The following is a 14818-nucleotide window of genomic DNA, read 5'->3' as shown; positions in this document are numbered from 1 at the left end:
GCAAGCGTTACGGTCTCTGAGTGTTTTGTACATTTTTGGAAAAACTGCACCTGCTTTTCTGCCTTGCTTTGTCAAAGCGACCAACTTGTTCTTGCGAAGTTCAGTCCCTTTTGGAAATTCCTGTTCCATGTTAGGGTGGAGTGAGCTGAAGTGACGCTGAAGATTTGAAGCTTTGAAATGCGCTAATGCTGCGTGACATATAAGGCAGATCGGCTTGCCATTACGTTAAACAAAAAAAATATAAACTCTCCCACTCTGGCAAAAACGTCCTGTGTTCTTCTTCATATTTTCGTTTGGCTGTGCTTTTTTTCCCTGCCATTTCAAGAGGTAACTTGACGGAAATTGTTTACAACACAAATGATTCTCTCGTCGCTCGTTGCTCGTTTGACGTCACTCAAACAGGCTTACATGGTCAGTGTGCCATCTAGCTGTAGGGGGAGTGAATGACAGCGCCAGCCAAGCATTTTTGACGCATGTCATGTGACAGCTCCTGAAGAGCCGCATGAAACTAGTTAAAGAGCCGCATGAGGCTCGCGAGCCGCGGGTTGGCCAGGCCAGCTATAGCTGAATCCTTGACTGGACAATCATTCACAAGCTAGAACAGAAGCAGTGCTAGTGACTGGTGCGCTACAGTATGTGTCAGCCCTATATTGGGAAACAGCAATGGCCTTGTGGGCTGGTTGCTGTTTGTGTTGCTGCTCCTGCCTGTCTCTCATTATGGCGTACCCCGGCAGGGTCTGCTCGGCGAGCTCATTCTTATACAGCAGCAGATCCAGCGGCATGAGGAGGAGGTCCGGCGGGCAGCTGCAGTCAATTATGTGCATCCCCCACCGCCAGAGCCTGCTCCCAGTCCGCCTCCGAACCCCAGTCCCACTCATCACATACACAAGGTGAAGGTCCCACTGTGCTTGGATCCGCTCTATCCCCAAAAGAATCCCACTCTAACAGTTCACAGCTATCTAATCTTGTACCTTGTAGCTGAAATCATTCTACAATTGAAAGCAAAAAACATAATTGTCCCCTCCAAAAGTATTGGAACGGCAAAGTAAATTCCTTTGTTTTGTATACTGAAGACATTTGGGTTTCAGATCAAAAGATGAACATGAGACAAAAGTTCAGAATTCCATCTTTTATTTCATTGTATTTAGATCTCGGTGTGTTAAACAACTCCGGACAAAGCACCTTTTGTTTGAAGACACCCACTTTTCAAGTGAGCAAAAGTATAGGAACATGTGACTGATGGGTGTTTCTGGTTGCTCAGGTGTTGCCTTTTAGATTGATTGCTTAAACATATAGTGCTTGTTTTTGCCTTTGGGTTTCACCTGTGAAAACTGTATTTGCTGTTAAGCAAACATGAAGACCAGAGAGCTGTCTTTGGGAGAAAAGCAAACCATTTTGAAGCTGAGAGAAGAGGGAAAATCAAACAGAGCTATTGCACAAATATTCGGCATAGCCAATATGACAATTTGTAATGTTCTTAAAAAGAAAGAAACTACTGGTGTACTGAGCAACAGACATCGAACAGGTCGGTCAAGGGTATCAACAGCAGTTGATGACAGAAACATTGTGAGAGCTGTGAAGAAACACTCAAAGACAACAGTCAGCGACATCACTGCCAACCTCCACAGGGCAGGAGTGAAGGTATCACAATCCACTGTTTGAAGAAGACATCGAGAGAAGAAATATACAGGCCATACCACAAGATGCAAACCAATCTTCAGCAAAAAGAATCGGAAGGCCAGGTTGGATTTTCTAAAGAAGTACAAATATGAGCCACAAAAGTTTTTTTAATGGACTGATGAGACCAAGATTAACCTCTACCAAAGTGTTGGAAAGGCCAAAGTCGAGAGAAAGAAAGGCTCTCCTTATGATGCTGTGAAGCATGGTGGAGGTAATGTCACCGCTTGGGCTTGCATGGCTGCTTCTGGAACGGGCTCACTCGTCTTTATTTGTGATGTAACTCAAGATGGTAGCAGCAGAATGAATTCTGAAGTCTACAAAACCATTTTGCCTGGCTATTTACAGAAAAATGCATCCAAACTAATCGGGAGAAGCTTCATTATGAACAAGACAATGACCCAAAACACACGACCAACACAAGAAAGGACGTCATCAGGGGGACAAAGCGTAAGGTCTTGGACTTACCAAGTCAGTCACCGGACCTTAACCTAATAGAGCATGCATTTCACCTCCTGAAGAGGAGACAGAAGGGAGAAACCCCCAGAAACAAACAAGAACCGATAGAGGCTGCAGTAAAGGCCTGGAAAAGCATTTCAAATGAAGAATGCCACAGTCCGGTGAAGTCAATGGGCCGCAGGCTTGATGCAGTTATTGCAATTAAGGGTTATGCCACCAAATATTAAATGTTATTCGCTTTAAGTGAATTTAATAATGTCTTTTACAATACTTTTGCTCACTTGAAAATTGGGTGGCTTCAAACAAAAGGTGCTCTGTCCTGAGCTGTCTAACACATCACAATCAATACAATAAATACCAGGAAATAAAAGCAGGAATTCTGAACTTTTGTCTCATATTCATCTTTTGATCTGAAACTCAAATTTCTTCAGTATACAACAAAAACAAAGGAATTGACCTTGCCGTTCCAATACTTTTGGAGGTGACTCTATATACCACTAACAAGGGCTAGATTTTACACTGCATGGTTCAAGTGTACACAATTTCTATTTTTGGCTCTCAAGTGGCACAATTAGGATATGCGTCACACCACCACAAACTATATGCGACAGTACAAATGTTTCTATAAGTTGAGTTACCACATCTCATTTGAAGTGAAGAGAGAGAAGTTGAATTGGAAGGGCCTTCTTTTACAGCAAATAGATTGTACATAACTTTTCTCATTTATTTCTGTGTCTTTGTGTAAATAAAATCTATGCTACCATATTTGTTAATCCCCTCCAATGAATGTCCATTTGCCCATCACCTTCACCTATAGATTGTCAGGCTACAATATGCTGTGTGAGTAGCTTGTTGGCAGGCCACACATGGACCTTCATCGTCTGGTCCCAAATGTCACTCAGCGTGCAACAACTGTACTCCTTATTCTGTATGGGAGCATGTGGTAAAGAATGGAAAGCCTCTGCATGGTGTGAGCAGTACTTTTTGAAACTTCTGTAATGAATATGATTGAGGTGAAGTCAAGGAGTGTGCAGGATTCTCACTTCTAAATATAATTATTTTTAATTTATTAACGTTTCAAAAACAAGTGTTTGTGCATTTCAGAAAGACATAACAGACTTTCAATCACTCTCTAGTTGTTTGTCTTTCCTCTCTTCTTGCCAAATTCAATTTTTTCCTGTGAACTGTCTCTCCTGTTGGTGATCATTTAAACAAATATGCTGCACATGTACAAAATATGTACCGCAATGGGATTTGAATGAACAATCAGTCTTAAATTGCCTGTGAACCATTTTGTGATCACTTAATCAATATTAGAGCTTATGTCATTTGGTTTGAACTCTGTTTTGCATCATCACAGGTGAACATTAGCAGAATAAGGACTGTCTGCCTAATGTTTTTTCCCCACTGTCCCTTTATTCTTTATCAGACACTTCAGTTATTGTGTTTTGCATGTTACAAGTGATTGCAGTGTCAGGTTTCATGCTTGTGCATATGTAAAAAAGACCTGAAGTCCTGCAGCAAAGAAGCATTAACTGAATTTGTTATTGTTTGTTTTTTTGTTTTTCTCTACTTTGATTATTAGTCCTCAGATAAAGAAAAGCTAGATCAGCTCCAAGAGGACCTGCTTCGTACCCAGGTAGACTCACACTTAAACATAGACCACTCTTTCAGTTTTGATGTAAATATTGATGTTCTGTGGTCCTGAAATTTTAATTGCTAATTACTTTTTTGTGTTTATTTTATTAAATTTGTTTTTTGCTCATGCTTGATCGAAAAGGGAATGCTGAATTTGGACAGACTGACTCTAATTTACAGTTATTAAGTGATATACAACTGTACCACATACCATTCCCTCACTGGGCTACATTTGTATACTGGTCTATCTCAGTTAATCAGAATACTGTTGGAGGGTTCATTTATTTCAGCATAGCCATTCCAAAAGTGGAACTCATAATTTAGACGGATTCATTCAACACAAGAAGATACTTTTCAGAAGCCCAATTCCAACCTCATTTCCATATTAAAATATTTTTGACTGTATTATGCAACATTCTATTATCTTGGAGATGGGAAAATGTGGGTTTTCGTTAGCTGTAAACTAAAATCTTCAAAATAATAAATAAAACCATAAAATAGTTTAAGGAATCTGAGTTTTTGAATTGAAATACAGAAATACATGAATTTTTTTATATTCTAATTTATTGCGATGCACCCGTAATATATGTGTCCAGTGAGTGAATGTAAGGTGGTCCTGCTGACACTGGAGGTGTTCTGTCATTCGTTCATAGCTTAAGTATCAGCGCATGCTGGAGAGACTGGAGAAAGAGAACAAGGAGTTGAGGAAAGTGGTTCTGCAAAAAGACGATAAAGGCATTCACCAAAGAAAAGTTAAGGTTGGTTGCACCTCATCAAATTTTCTCCATTGTTTCCAAGACCTTAGAATGGACAATTGTGATTAGATGAAAGATAACAAGAATGTCAAAGTAAGCCTTGTCTTTTTTTTTCAAATTTTTTTTTTTAAGAAATCCCTTATTGATCTGTATTCTGAAGTTTTGGACATCCTGTCTGACTATGATGCCAACTACAACACACAGGACCATTTGCCCAGGGTATGAAACATTCACCGGGTTAACTGGATGACTAATTAATGAGTGAAGATTGGCTGTTAAATTGTTGAAGTTTAAATTCATAGTCGTGAGTCTAAAGATCTGTGTCCAATTAGGAAAAACATGGAAAGCTCATCAAATTCTGTCAATTGCATTTATTTATTTTGATGCAATTTATTTTGCTTGCTTGTTTTTCAAAATCAATCCATAATTTTAATTTTTAACCTTTTCCCCCCACCCTTCTCTCTCCCACCGTTACTGTCCTTAAAGGTGGTTGTAGTGGGTGATCAGAGTGCTGGGAAGACAAGCGTGCTGGAGATGATCGCACAGGCCAGGATTTTTCCCAGAGGCTCTGGAGAGATGATGACACGTTCCCCTGTTAAGGTACATGGGACAAGAATGAATGTAGTTTCTTGTGATTTGTTTTATATAAGTAAATAGACAAAACGATAGCCATATATATGAAACGTATAAATCACATATCACTACAGTTGCTTGGTAATACTTTATGATAGAACGTGTATAAGACTATAGTTTTGATAGGTTTCATAGAATGTTTTCTTTGTGCAGGTGACCCTCAGTGAAGGCCCCCACCATGTAGCTTTGTTCAAGGACAGTGGTCGTGAGTTTGATCTGACCAAGGAGGAAGATGTAAGACACAAACTTATTTCTGTCCCTCTAGAAGAAATATACACAGAAACTAATCTTTTTTTTCGTGCTGTGCAGCTAGCTGCTCTGAGGCATGAGATTGAGCTGAGGATGAGGAAGAGTGTGAAAGAAGGGCAAACTGTCAGCTGTGAGGTTTGTACATCAGTTTTCCATTTGAATTGAAAGCAAATATTTTTTTTTACATGTAAATGTTTATTAATGGTGAATTTGATTGTATATTTCATTAACAGACAATATCTTTGAGTGTCAAAGGCCCAGGAATCCAGAGAATGGTCCTTGTTGATTTACCAGGTGTCATCAGTGTGAGTAAAGCTGTCTTTTATTGTCCATCCATCCATTTTCTATACCACTTATCCTCGCTCGGGTGTGAAGTGGGATACACCCTGGACTCATCGCCAACCTATCATAGGGCACACAGCACAGTCATGGTTTCCCAATTGTTACTTAATGATACAATTACTTCATACAAAGATTTTTAATGTGGTCTATATCACCTTTTAAAATTTATTAAATAGCTCATGAAATATATTAAAATGTGGTCCTTAATTTTTATTTTATTTATTTTATACATCTGTCCCAGACGGTGACTACAGGCATGGCATCAGACACTAAGGAAACCATCTTCAGTATTAGCAAGGCCTACATGCAGAACCCCAATGCAATCATTCTCTGCATTCAGGGTGAGCTGTGATCATGCATTTCAAATTAAAGTGACTATTGAAGCCAGCAGGTAACAGTGAGTGGCATTGTAAATCCTAATGCTAATCTGTCTCCATACAGATGGCAGCGTGGATGCAGAACGGAGCATTGTCACTGATCTGGTTAGTCAAATGGACCCCCACGGAAAAAGGACCATCTTTGTGTTGACCAAAGTGGACTTGGCCGAGAAGAACCTGGCCAGTCCGAGCAGAGTGAGATCGCTTTCAAGTTGTTTGAAATACATTTGCAGACTTTATGGATGCAGCACAGGAATATTTGGTCAAAAAATACAAGCTATATGTTGCTCCTACACAAGAGGGCACACATCCTTAATTTAATCTGATGCTCATAGATTGGTGGAGCAGGGTATCAACAATCTACATTTTATTTCAGATCCAACAGATAGTTGAGGGCAAGCTGTTTCCCATGAAGGCCCTGGGATACTTTGCTGTCGTGACAGGAAAAGGTAATTGCCATTAGGTGGCTGCATTTCTTCAGCATCAATTAACTGATTTTGTCAACCAGATATTCTCATTTGCCTCAAATTGTTTTGAATTAATGTTAGTCATTTAATTTAGTATGACCTTGAAAAATGACTTAATCTCTCCTGCTGCTAAACCATGTATAGGAAGCAGCGGTGAGAGCATTGACTCAATAAAGGACTATGAGGAGGACTTCTTCCAGAACTCCAGATTATTGCGGTAAATCAAACAATGCAGGGTTTCTTTGCATTTATTCATGAATGCAATGTTTTGTGGCATTCATTAGTGTGTTGCTGACTATCAGTTGTCCTATGTCACTAGGGATGGCATGTTGAAGGCCCACCAGGTGACCACAAAGAACTTAAGTCTTGCCGTCTCAGACTGCTTCTGGAAAATGGTCAGAGAGTCTGTTGAGCAGCAAGCTGACGTCTTTAAAGGTAAGCTCTCTCACTCTAGTTTTGTCATTTACTTTCCTCTGTATAAATTTAAAAACACAATTTTACTGGACTAGAAAATTTGGGTTTTGTCATTAAGTTGTTTTGGTTGATCGATTTCTGACTTCTCAGAAAACCTACGCAAGCCAGCTCGAATTTGGTGATTTTAGTATGATATTTCTCATTTGTTTTCAAAATGGTAAAACATCTGGAATTCAACTGTAGTTGAAATAAAAGTCTGCATTTAAAGCATTTCATGAGTCTGGATGGTCTCATTATTGCAGGTGTTCTAATAAATTTTTGGAGCACTAGGTTTTCTTGACGAGAGGTCTGTCAGTAATTAGGTGATTAATGACATTCACTTAACCTCTGTTTGAGGATTTTCATATTTTTAGTTTACTCTTCTATATTGATGCACCAAAATGAAAATTCTTGAACGAAACTAAAAACCGCAACTGAAAAACCCAGACTCGAAAGCTGAAACACCAAAAGGAATTATCAGTCAATCGTGAGGCACGTTCGTCTCCGCGGCTCTGCTTCGTATTTAGCATTATCTGTAGCTCGTAGGTAGCTGGGGGTGGGTGCCTCGAAATAACATGCAACAAGCATTCCATGCCCCAACTGCAAAGGGCAGCGAGGTTGGGCGACAATAGGGACGCTCTGTTTGGACTAGTAGCCGTTAGCATGATGACGGAAAAGCCACGCGGTTCCTATAATTCATTGCGACATGCAAATTTGAATTATTACAGTAATAAAGACATTAGTCTTTTTTGTGTTTTTGTTAAGAGTAGTTTGTTGAATATGTTATTTAACATTTATGCTTATTTAACATTCATGATTGATTTGTGGCACTATAGAAAATGGATGGAGGGATGTATGGATATTACAGAGGACCAAGACTACCAAAATTAAATAAATACCTATGTCATAAAATAAATAAAATATATAACTAAATAAATAAATGTAATGAAATATTAATTTAAATATGTATTTATTGATTTATTTATATCATTATTCATTTATTTATTTGCTCCGAGTTCCGTGCCACCATTAAATGTAAATGGCAAGCTGTCATTCTCGCCCATCAAACTCAGTGGGCGGGCAGGAGGCGGGACGAGCGCTGATTCCGATCCAATCAAATTGTTTGTTCCTGCATGAGCTCTTCCGTGGGGCTGGCAGAGTCAACTCATGCACGCCCAGCCGTCCCAGTAAACAAGCATATTTTAGGAATATAACTTATTTTTTAATTATTATTTTTTATGGAAATGCTTTTGTTGTTGTTTAAACTACAGTTCATACACAAATGTTAAAATAAATCATTTTGCAATTGGCATGAAGTTTCGGCTGGTGATGAGCATTCCAGACAATCATGTATGACTAGTGATGGTCTGGTACGCATTTTCTTTTTTAACAATTCATTGTTTAGCCATGATTTATATTATATATTATATATATCATCAGCAGCAGCAGCCATTATCTATCCACTGCAGGACGAAGGCCTCTTCTTCACGTTTCCAACTACTACGACATTTTGCAATTTGTTGCCAGTGTATTCCGGTTTGTGTAATGATTTCATCAATCCATCTACTTTTAGGTCTTTGCCGTGGTCGCTTTGTGTCCAGTGGTATCCAATTGATAGTTTCTGTGGTCCACCTTTTATGTATAAAAAAAGCACTAATGTTTAAGAAATCAATCTAAACGGTAACACCTGAGCAACTAGAAACACCCATCAGTCACATGTTCCAATATATTTGCTCACTTGAAAAGTGGGTGGCATAAAACAAAAGGTGCTCTGTCCTGAGTTGTTTAACACATCTAGATGTAAACACCATGAAATAAAAGCTAGAATTCTGAACTTTTGTCTCATATTCATCTTTTGATCTGAAACCCAAATGTCTTCAGTATATACTTTTTACTCTTACTCGCACTACTCGTGTTTACATTTAGATGAACAAAAACAACAGCTATCCATGTATTATAGTATTTGTCTGACACTGTCTGCCCAAACATGGATATTTCAGCTCACTTATAACTTTAGGAAAAATGTTTTTTTTTGTTTGTAGTTTTGGCTGTGCATACGCACGCACACACAGCAACATCAGAATTTGCACATTCACATTTTATTTTGTAATTTTTTAAATTGATGTTCATGCTGTTATTAAAAAAATCTGAAGTTACTCACTATTTACTCAATACTTGAGTAATTTTTTCACTGTGTACTTTTTACTCTTACTCAAGTAGTTTTTCCCTACAATTTATTTATTGTCACTTTTTTCATGGCTTTGATGTTTGGATGTCTGATCTTCATATATATACTTGCGTGTCATACTAAGTGTAAATTTTTGTCCAAACATGGATATTTCAGCTCACTTTAGGAAAAATGTTTTTTTTTTTTTTGTAGTTTTGGCTGTGCATACACACGCACACACACACAGCAACATCAGAATTTGCACATTCACATTTTATTTTGTAATTTTTTTAAATTGATGTTCATGCTGTTGTTAAAAAAATCAGAAGTTACTCACTATTTACTCAATACTTGAGTTTTTTTTTCACTGTGTACTTTTTACTCTTACTCAAGTAGTTTTTCCCTACAATTTATTCATTTATTTATTGTCCCCTTTTTCATGCCTTTGGTGTTTGGATGTCTGATCTTCATATATATACTTGCGTGTCATACTAAGTGTAAATTTTAGTCATGAATTATATGTTCATGATTGAAGTACTATCTATTTTTATTTTTTTTCGCAGCTTCCCGCTTCAACCTGGAGACAGAGTGGAAAAACAACTACCCTCGTCTGAGAGAGCTGGACCGGGTAGGAAAAAAACACACACACACTTTACCTCTTAAATATGACAACAGATTCTCCAGAAATACAACTTGTTGACATGAGAGCAGGAAAAAGGAACTGTCATGTGACTACATTATGAACTGTCCCAGAAATAACACTTTAATGGACAAACCTAATTGTTTGTGATCTAAAAATCAACTGATCATACAAATGTATTTTTGCAGAATGAACTATATGAAAAGGCCAAAAATGAAATCTTGGATGAAGTCATCAGCTTGAGTCAGGTGACCCCACAGCACTGGTAAGATAATTTAATATTACAAAAAATAATTGTGAAAAGGTATATGCAGATGCATACAACCTTTTATTTGACAAATTAAAATGTTTGAAAACCTAGCAACTGCATACTGATGGTCATCTACAAAAGAGCCTGGCACTGGCATTGCTCTTAACAAGGTCACTCCTGGCCCAATTCATGCTTTTATGCACTATGGGCCATATTCTCCCATTGGTGCATAAGTCTTTTTACACACCTGGCTTGCATGCTGTCAAGGTGCGCCGATTCTACCCTAATGACTTCTGACACCCCCTTGTGCATACCGGGCGAATATGTGCGCAGCCACCTATGAGGCGTGACTCATTGAATCTAAGGAACGCTGCAATTCCCGGAATGTGCAGTTTCCTTGAAATGTGATTGCAATAGAAATCCATTTGCAAAATATGTCCTACTTTAAAATGTGAAATAAACCCCCGCAGCCGATACAACAGTTACTCGTTGCCAGTGAGACGTGAGCATTGCTCATCTAAAAGGCTATTTTGAAAGAGCGTTTTTGTATTCTCTATTAAATAAATACAATACAAAGAATGTAATTTAATGCAAATACTCTGTTTATGAATGAACGCTTGTTTGGAAGGCCAGCAGTAGCGAGTGAGCCAGTTGTTTATCAGCGCTGCCCAGCAACCATACTAGCACAACACATGCAGGCGAGTCACTTAAACGGATTTCACGACAGACGATGACATGGATAACAAATTATTCAAAATCTTTAACACACCATCGTCCCATTAAGATGACTGCAGCTGTTGTAAGGGGCACTTTCAGACAAACTCCCAAGCCGCTATGCTGCATGTTTCAAGCAGAAATGCCCCTGACGTTCATAAAAAATTGGCAGCTGGCGCTAAATTTGTCTTCCTCAATTAATTATAATATGATATATGCCGACGTTCAGCCGTCAACGGAATGTGGTAGGGACACATTACGGCTGTTGGCCAGTCAGTGAGTGTAAAGAGCCACGTGTGCACTCACTGTCACCAGCCGTCAGAAGCTTGGGCCATGGGAGCATTTAATTACAGTGCCGTGAAAAAGTATTGGCCCCTTCTCAAATTCTTATATTCTTGCATAGTTTCCCCACTTAAATGTTAATATCATTAAACAAATGTAAATATTACACAAATATAACCCAAGTGAACTTAAAATGCTGTTTTTAAACGGTGATTAAATTTATTAAGCATTCAAATTTACCTGGCTCTGTGTGTGAAAGGAATTACCCCCTTGTTAAATCATGAATTAATTGTGGCTAATCACAATTTTTGGTTAATTTTCACTGATCACACCCAAGCCTGAATATCTCCAGACCTGTTAAGTCAAGAAATCACTGAAACAGAATCTGTCCCGACAAAATCAAATCGGACAAAAGATGGAAAATTCTGCTATTTAACAGAAAATCCTGAAGGAAAATGTTCACCCATCAGTTTTTGACCTCAGGCTGCTTCAGCACTTTGGTTCTGCAGCAGGATAATGATCCAAAACACACCAGCAAGTCAACTGAATGGCTTGAAAAAACAAAATGAAGGTTTTGGAGTGGCCTAGTCAAAGTCTAGAATACGATTGAAATGCAGTGGCATAACTTTAAAAAGCCCATTCATGCTCGAAAACCCTTTGCCATTCTGCAAGGAAGAGTGGGCCAAAATATCTACACAGAGACTCATTGCTAGTTATAGAAAACGCTTGATTTCAGTTGTTGCTACTGAGGAGTTATTAGGTTTAGGGGGGCCATTACTTTTTCACACAGGGCCAGGTAACTTTGAATATTTTTTCCCCTTTATTGAAATCACCATTTAAAAACACCAGTTTACATTTACTTGGGTCACAGCACTATAAATCAAAATGTGCGTAAATGGCGAGAAGGTGCGCGAATGACAGAATTAACTGGACGGGTGAATGGCGGGCATTTTCTGACTTAGCTCATATGAGAATATGCGCCCATATTTTTTATAAAAGAACCATATGCGAGTAGAAGGAAGAAAACAGTGGACTAAGTGTGTGTGACAATCAATAGTTCCGAGTCACTGGGAGTAATAACTGGGTGGATAAAGTGCTCTGTCAAATAAAGATTAAATGCTTTTTCATGTATTCAGGCCCTAAACCATTTAGTGATTTATAGACCAGTAGCAGAACTTTAAAATCTATTCTTAAGCTGACTGGGAGCCAGTGTAAAGACTTTAGAATTAGAGTAATATGCTCTGACCTCTTTGTTCTGGTCAGAACCCGAGCAGCAGCATTCTGAATGAGCTGCAGCTGTTTAATGCTCTTTTGGGGGAGTCCAGTCAGAAGACCATTACAATAGTCAAGTCTACTTGAGATAAAAGCATGGATGAGCTTTTCCTGGTCTGCTTGGCACATGCAAGCCTTCACTCTGGATATGTTCTTCAGATGGTAGAAGACAGGTTTAGTAATTGATTTGATATGACTGTTGAAAGTCAGGTCGGAATCTATCAGTACATCAAGGTTTCGGACTTGGTCTTTGGTTTTTAAAGAGAGTGATTCCAGGTATTTACTAACAGCAATCCTCATTTCTTTATTGCCAAAAACAATTATTTCAGTTTTGTTGTGGTTTAATTGAAGAAAATTTTGGCTATCCAGTTATCTTACAGTGACACAACACCTCAATTGAGGTGTAGTCATCTGGTGACACTGCTAGATATAACTGTGTGTCATCTGCATAGCTATGATCGTCAAAATTAAAGTTCTGAAGAATTTGATCCAAGGGTAGGACTTCAACCATTTAAGGACTGTTCCATTTCGTCCTACCCACGTTTCCAACCTGTTCAGCAGTATATTACGATCCACCGTATCAAAAGCTGCACTGAGATCCAACAAGACCAGAATTGACACCTTTCCCGAGTCAGTATTCAACCTCATATCATTTAGCACTTTGATAAGACCAGATTCTGTACTAAGTTCGGAAACCTGATTTGTCAAAAAGTCTATTTAAGTTCAAGAAATTGCTGAGTTGATTAAAAATAACTTTCTCAAATCTTGGCTATGAAAGGGAGATTTGAGATAGGTCTATAGCTTGCTAACATCAACGCGTCCAGCGTTCTATTTTTCTCGAAGATCCTTAATGGCAGGTACTTTAAGAGCTTTAGGAAACTCGCCTGACTGAAGTGCGCAATTGATTTGCTGCAAATCAGCTAGCACAGACTTCGCAATAGCTTTGAAAAAGTCAGATGGTATTGAGTCAAGACACCTCGTTCATGGTTTCAGCTGCTGAACTGTTTTCTCTACAGTTTTTTGGTCAACTATCAAATTCTGACATGGGTGGCTTCAGATGTAGTATCATTTTCTCATTTTGCTGATTTGTGTTGATATTTTACCTGATGGATTGTATTATTTCACTAAAATAATAAGCAAATTCATTGCATTATCTGCTGTTAGGACTTCTGGAGATATCTGATTCAGGGGGTTTGTGAGCTTGTCAACCACAGCAAACAGAGTGCGAGTATTGTTGAAGTTCTTACTGATGATTTCAGAAAGGTGTTGCTGTCTAGCCCTGACCAACTCTTGGTTAAAATTACAATGACTAAACTGTTTTTCATCATCCATTTTTTGGATTTTTTGGGGGCGGGCGTGGCTGAAACCGCACTGCGTGACACACGTTGGAGTCCGGTTTGAGTTGCCCCTTCCGCACGTTATAAGAACCTGAGGGCCTTCATTCTCGTCAGTGGTTATTTGGCTCAATTGCGACGTGCAGTTATCTAGCTAGCTATCTCTACGGCCAAAAAATACATTTTCCCTTTGGATAGTCTGCTGGCATGGCGCTTTAGAGTGCCTTGTTTTTGGCCATGCGTGTACACACATCATGGCTAGAAGGCGAAAGAGCTAGAAGAAAACAAATATCTGACATGATATTCATTGTCTGGACTGGGTCTTCACACTGGCTTTTGCCACGGCGTGGAAAAGTCCCATGATGACCTGGTGGGATATATTCCAGCCACTAGAAGCTTTCAGCGGGTATTTTTTTCATGGCTCAAATTTTATATTCTTTTGTGTAGGCAAAAGAAAGAGGCTTGGCGAAGTAGCGTCCATTTTTCCAGCTTGTGGTAGTAGTATTTGATTGACAGTATCGCGAGGAGTGGTTTCAGCGCATTGAGCAAACACCCCCACAGCGTTTGAGAGAGAATGTCTTGTTTTTTTTCACCATTTTGATTTTCCTTAGCAGGGTTGTTAACAACACTTCTCTGTGGTGTGTCAAATTTAGAAGACATCATCACTTAAAAGGGACTTTGAGGTACAGCACCAACTGGAGGCACAGTATGCATACACCAGAATTAAATGAAAAATGCACTTAGGATGTGTTACAAATAGGATCTGAATTGTCTTTGAGACTGAGGAGATTGATGGGGAGGGTGGTAGATTAATTGATCAATTCACTAGCACTGTCCCCTTCATAATTGACGTGCGAGTGACTGACTACTCTTTGCATTGGCCTGTAGTTGGCTGCAAGAGGCGAGTAGCCTGAGGATAAGCGGTAGAAAAAATGTATGGTTGTATAGTTGACTGAACTGAGCAATAGGCTAGTCTTTCAAGGCATATTGAATGCAAAGATGCTATGGACAATACTGTAGACATATGTACAGTATTGTATTGACATGAACCCTAACAAAAAAAATTGATATAATGGAAGGGCCAGTCATTTTTGTATACACTTCCTCCT

General features: G+C 38.9%; 1 protein-coding gene across 7 annotated transcripts in view; it reads left to right on the top strand.

The window, feature by feature from the left end:
• opa1 (OPA1 mitochondrial dynamin like GTPase) overlaps positions 1-14818 on the top strand; it is a 40441-nt gene that overhangs the window by 14076 nt on the left and 11547 nt on the right. For 5 of the 7 annotated variants that reach the window (XM_061779167.1, XM_061779168.1, XM_061779171.1 and 2 more), the window contains 15 exons: positions 735-890; positions 3722-3775; positions 4428-4532; positions 4662-4748; positions 5016-5129; positions 5316-5396; positions 5472-5546; positions 5645-5716; positions 5995-6094; positions 6195-6325; positions 6507-6579; positions 6742-6814; positions 6917-7032; positions 9781-9845; positions 10046-10122. In XM_061779167.1, the coding sequence (XP_061635151.1) occupies positions 735-890; positions 3722-3775; positions 4428-4532; positions 4662-4748; positions 5016-5129; positions 5316-5396; positions 5472-5546; positions 5645-5716; positions 5995-6094; positions 6195-6325; positions 6507-6579; positions 6742-6814; positions 6917-7032; positions 9781-9845; positions 10046-10122 (1379 nt within the window). The remainder of the gene's footprint in view (positions 1-734; positions 891-3721; positions 3776-4427; positions 4533-4661; positions 4749-5015; positions 5130-5315; positions 5397-5471; positions 5547-5644; positions 5717-5994; positions 6095-6194; positions 6326-6506; positions 6580-6741; positions 6815-6916; positions 7033-9780; positions 9846-10045; positions 10123-14818) is intronic. The other 2 variants (XM_061779173.1, XM_061779172.1) reach the window with 1 other exon arrangement.

Source organism: Phyllopteryx taeniolatus, chromosome 7, assembly GCF_024500385.1.
Source record: "Phyllopteryx taeniolatus isolate TA_2022b chromosome 7, UOR_Ptae_1.2, whole genome shotgun sequence".
Lineage (NCBI taxonomy): Eukaryota > Metazoa > Chordata > Actinopteri > Syngnathiformes > Syngnathidae > Phyllopteryx > Phyllopteryx taeniolatus.
Note: the sequence above shows the minus strand (reverse complement) of the source record. Positions and strands in the feature narration are given on the sequence as shown.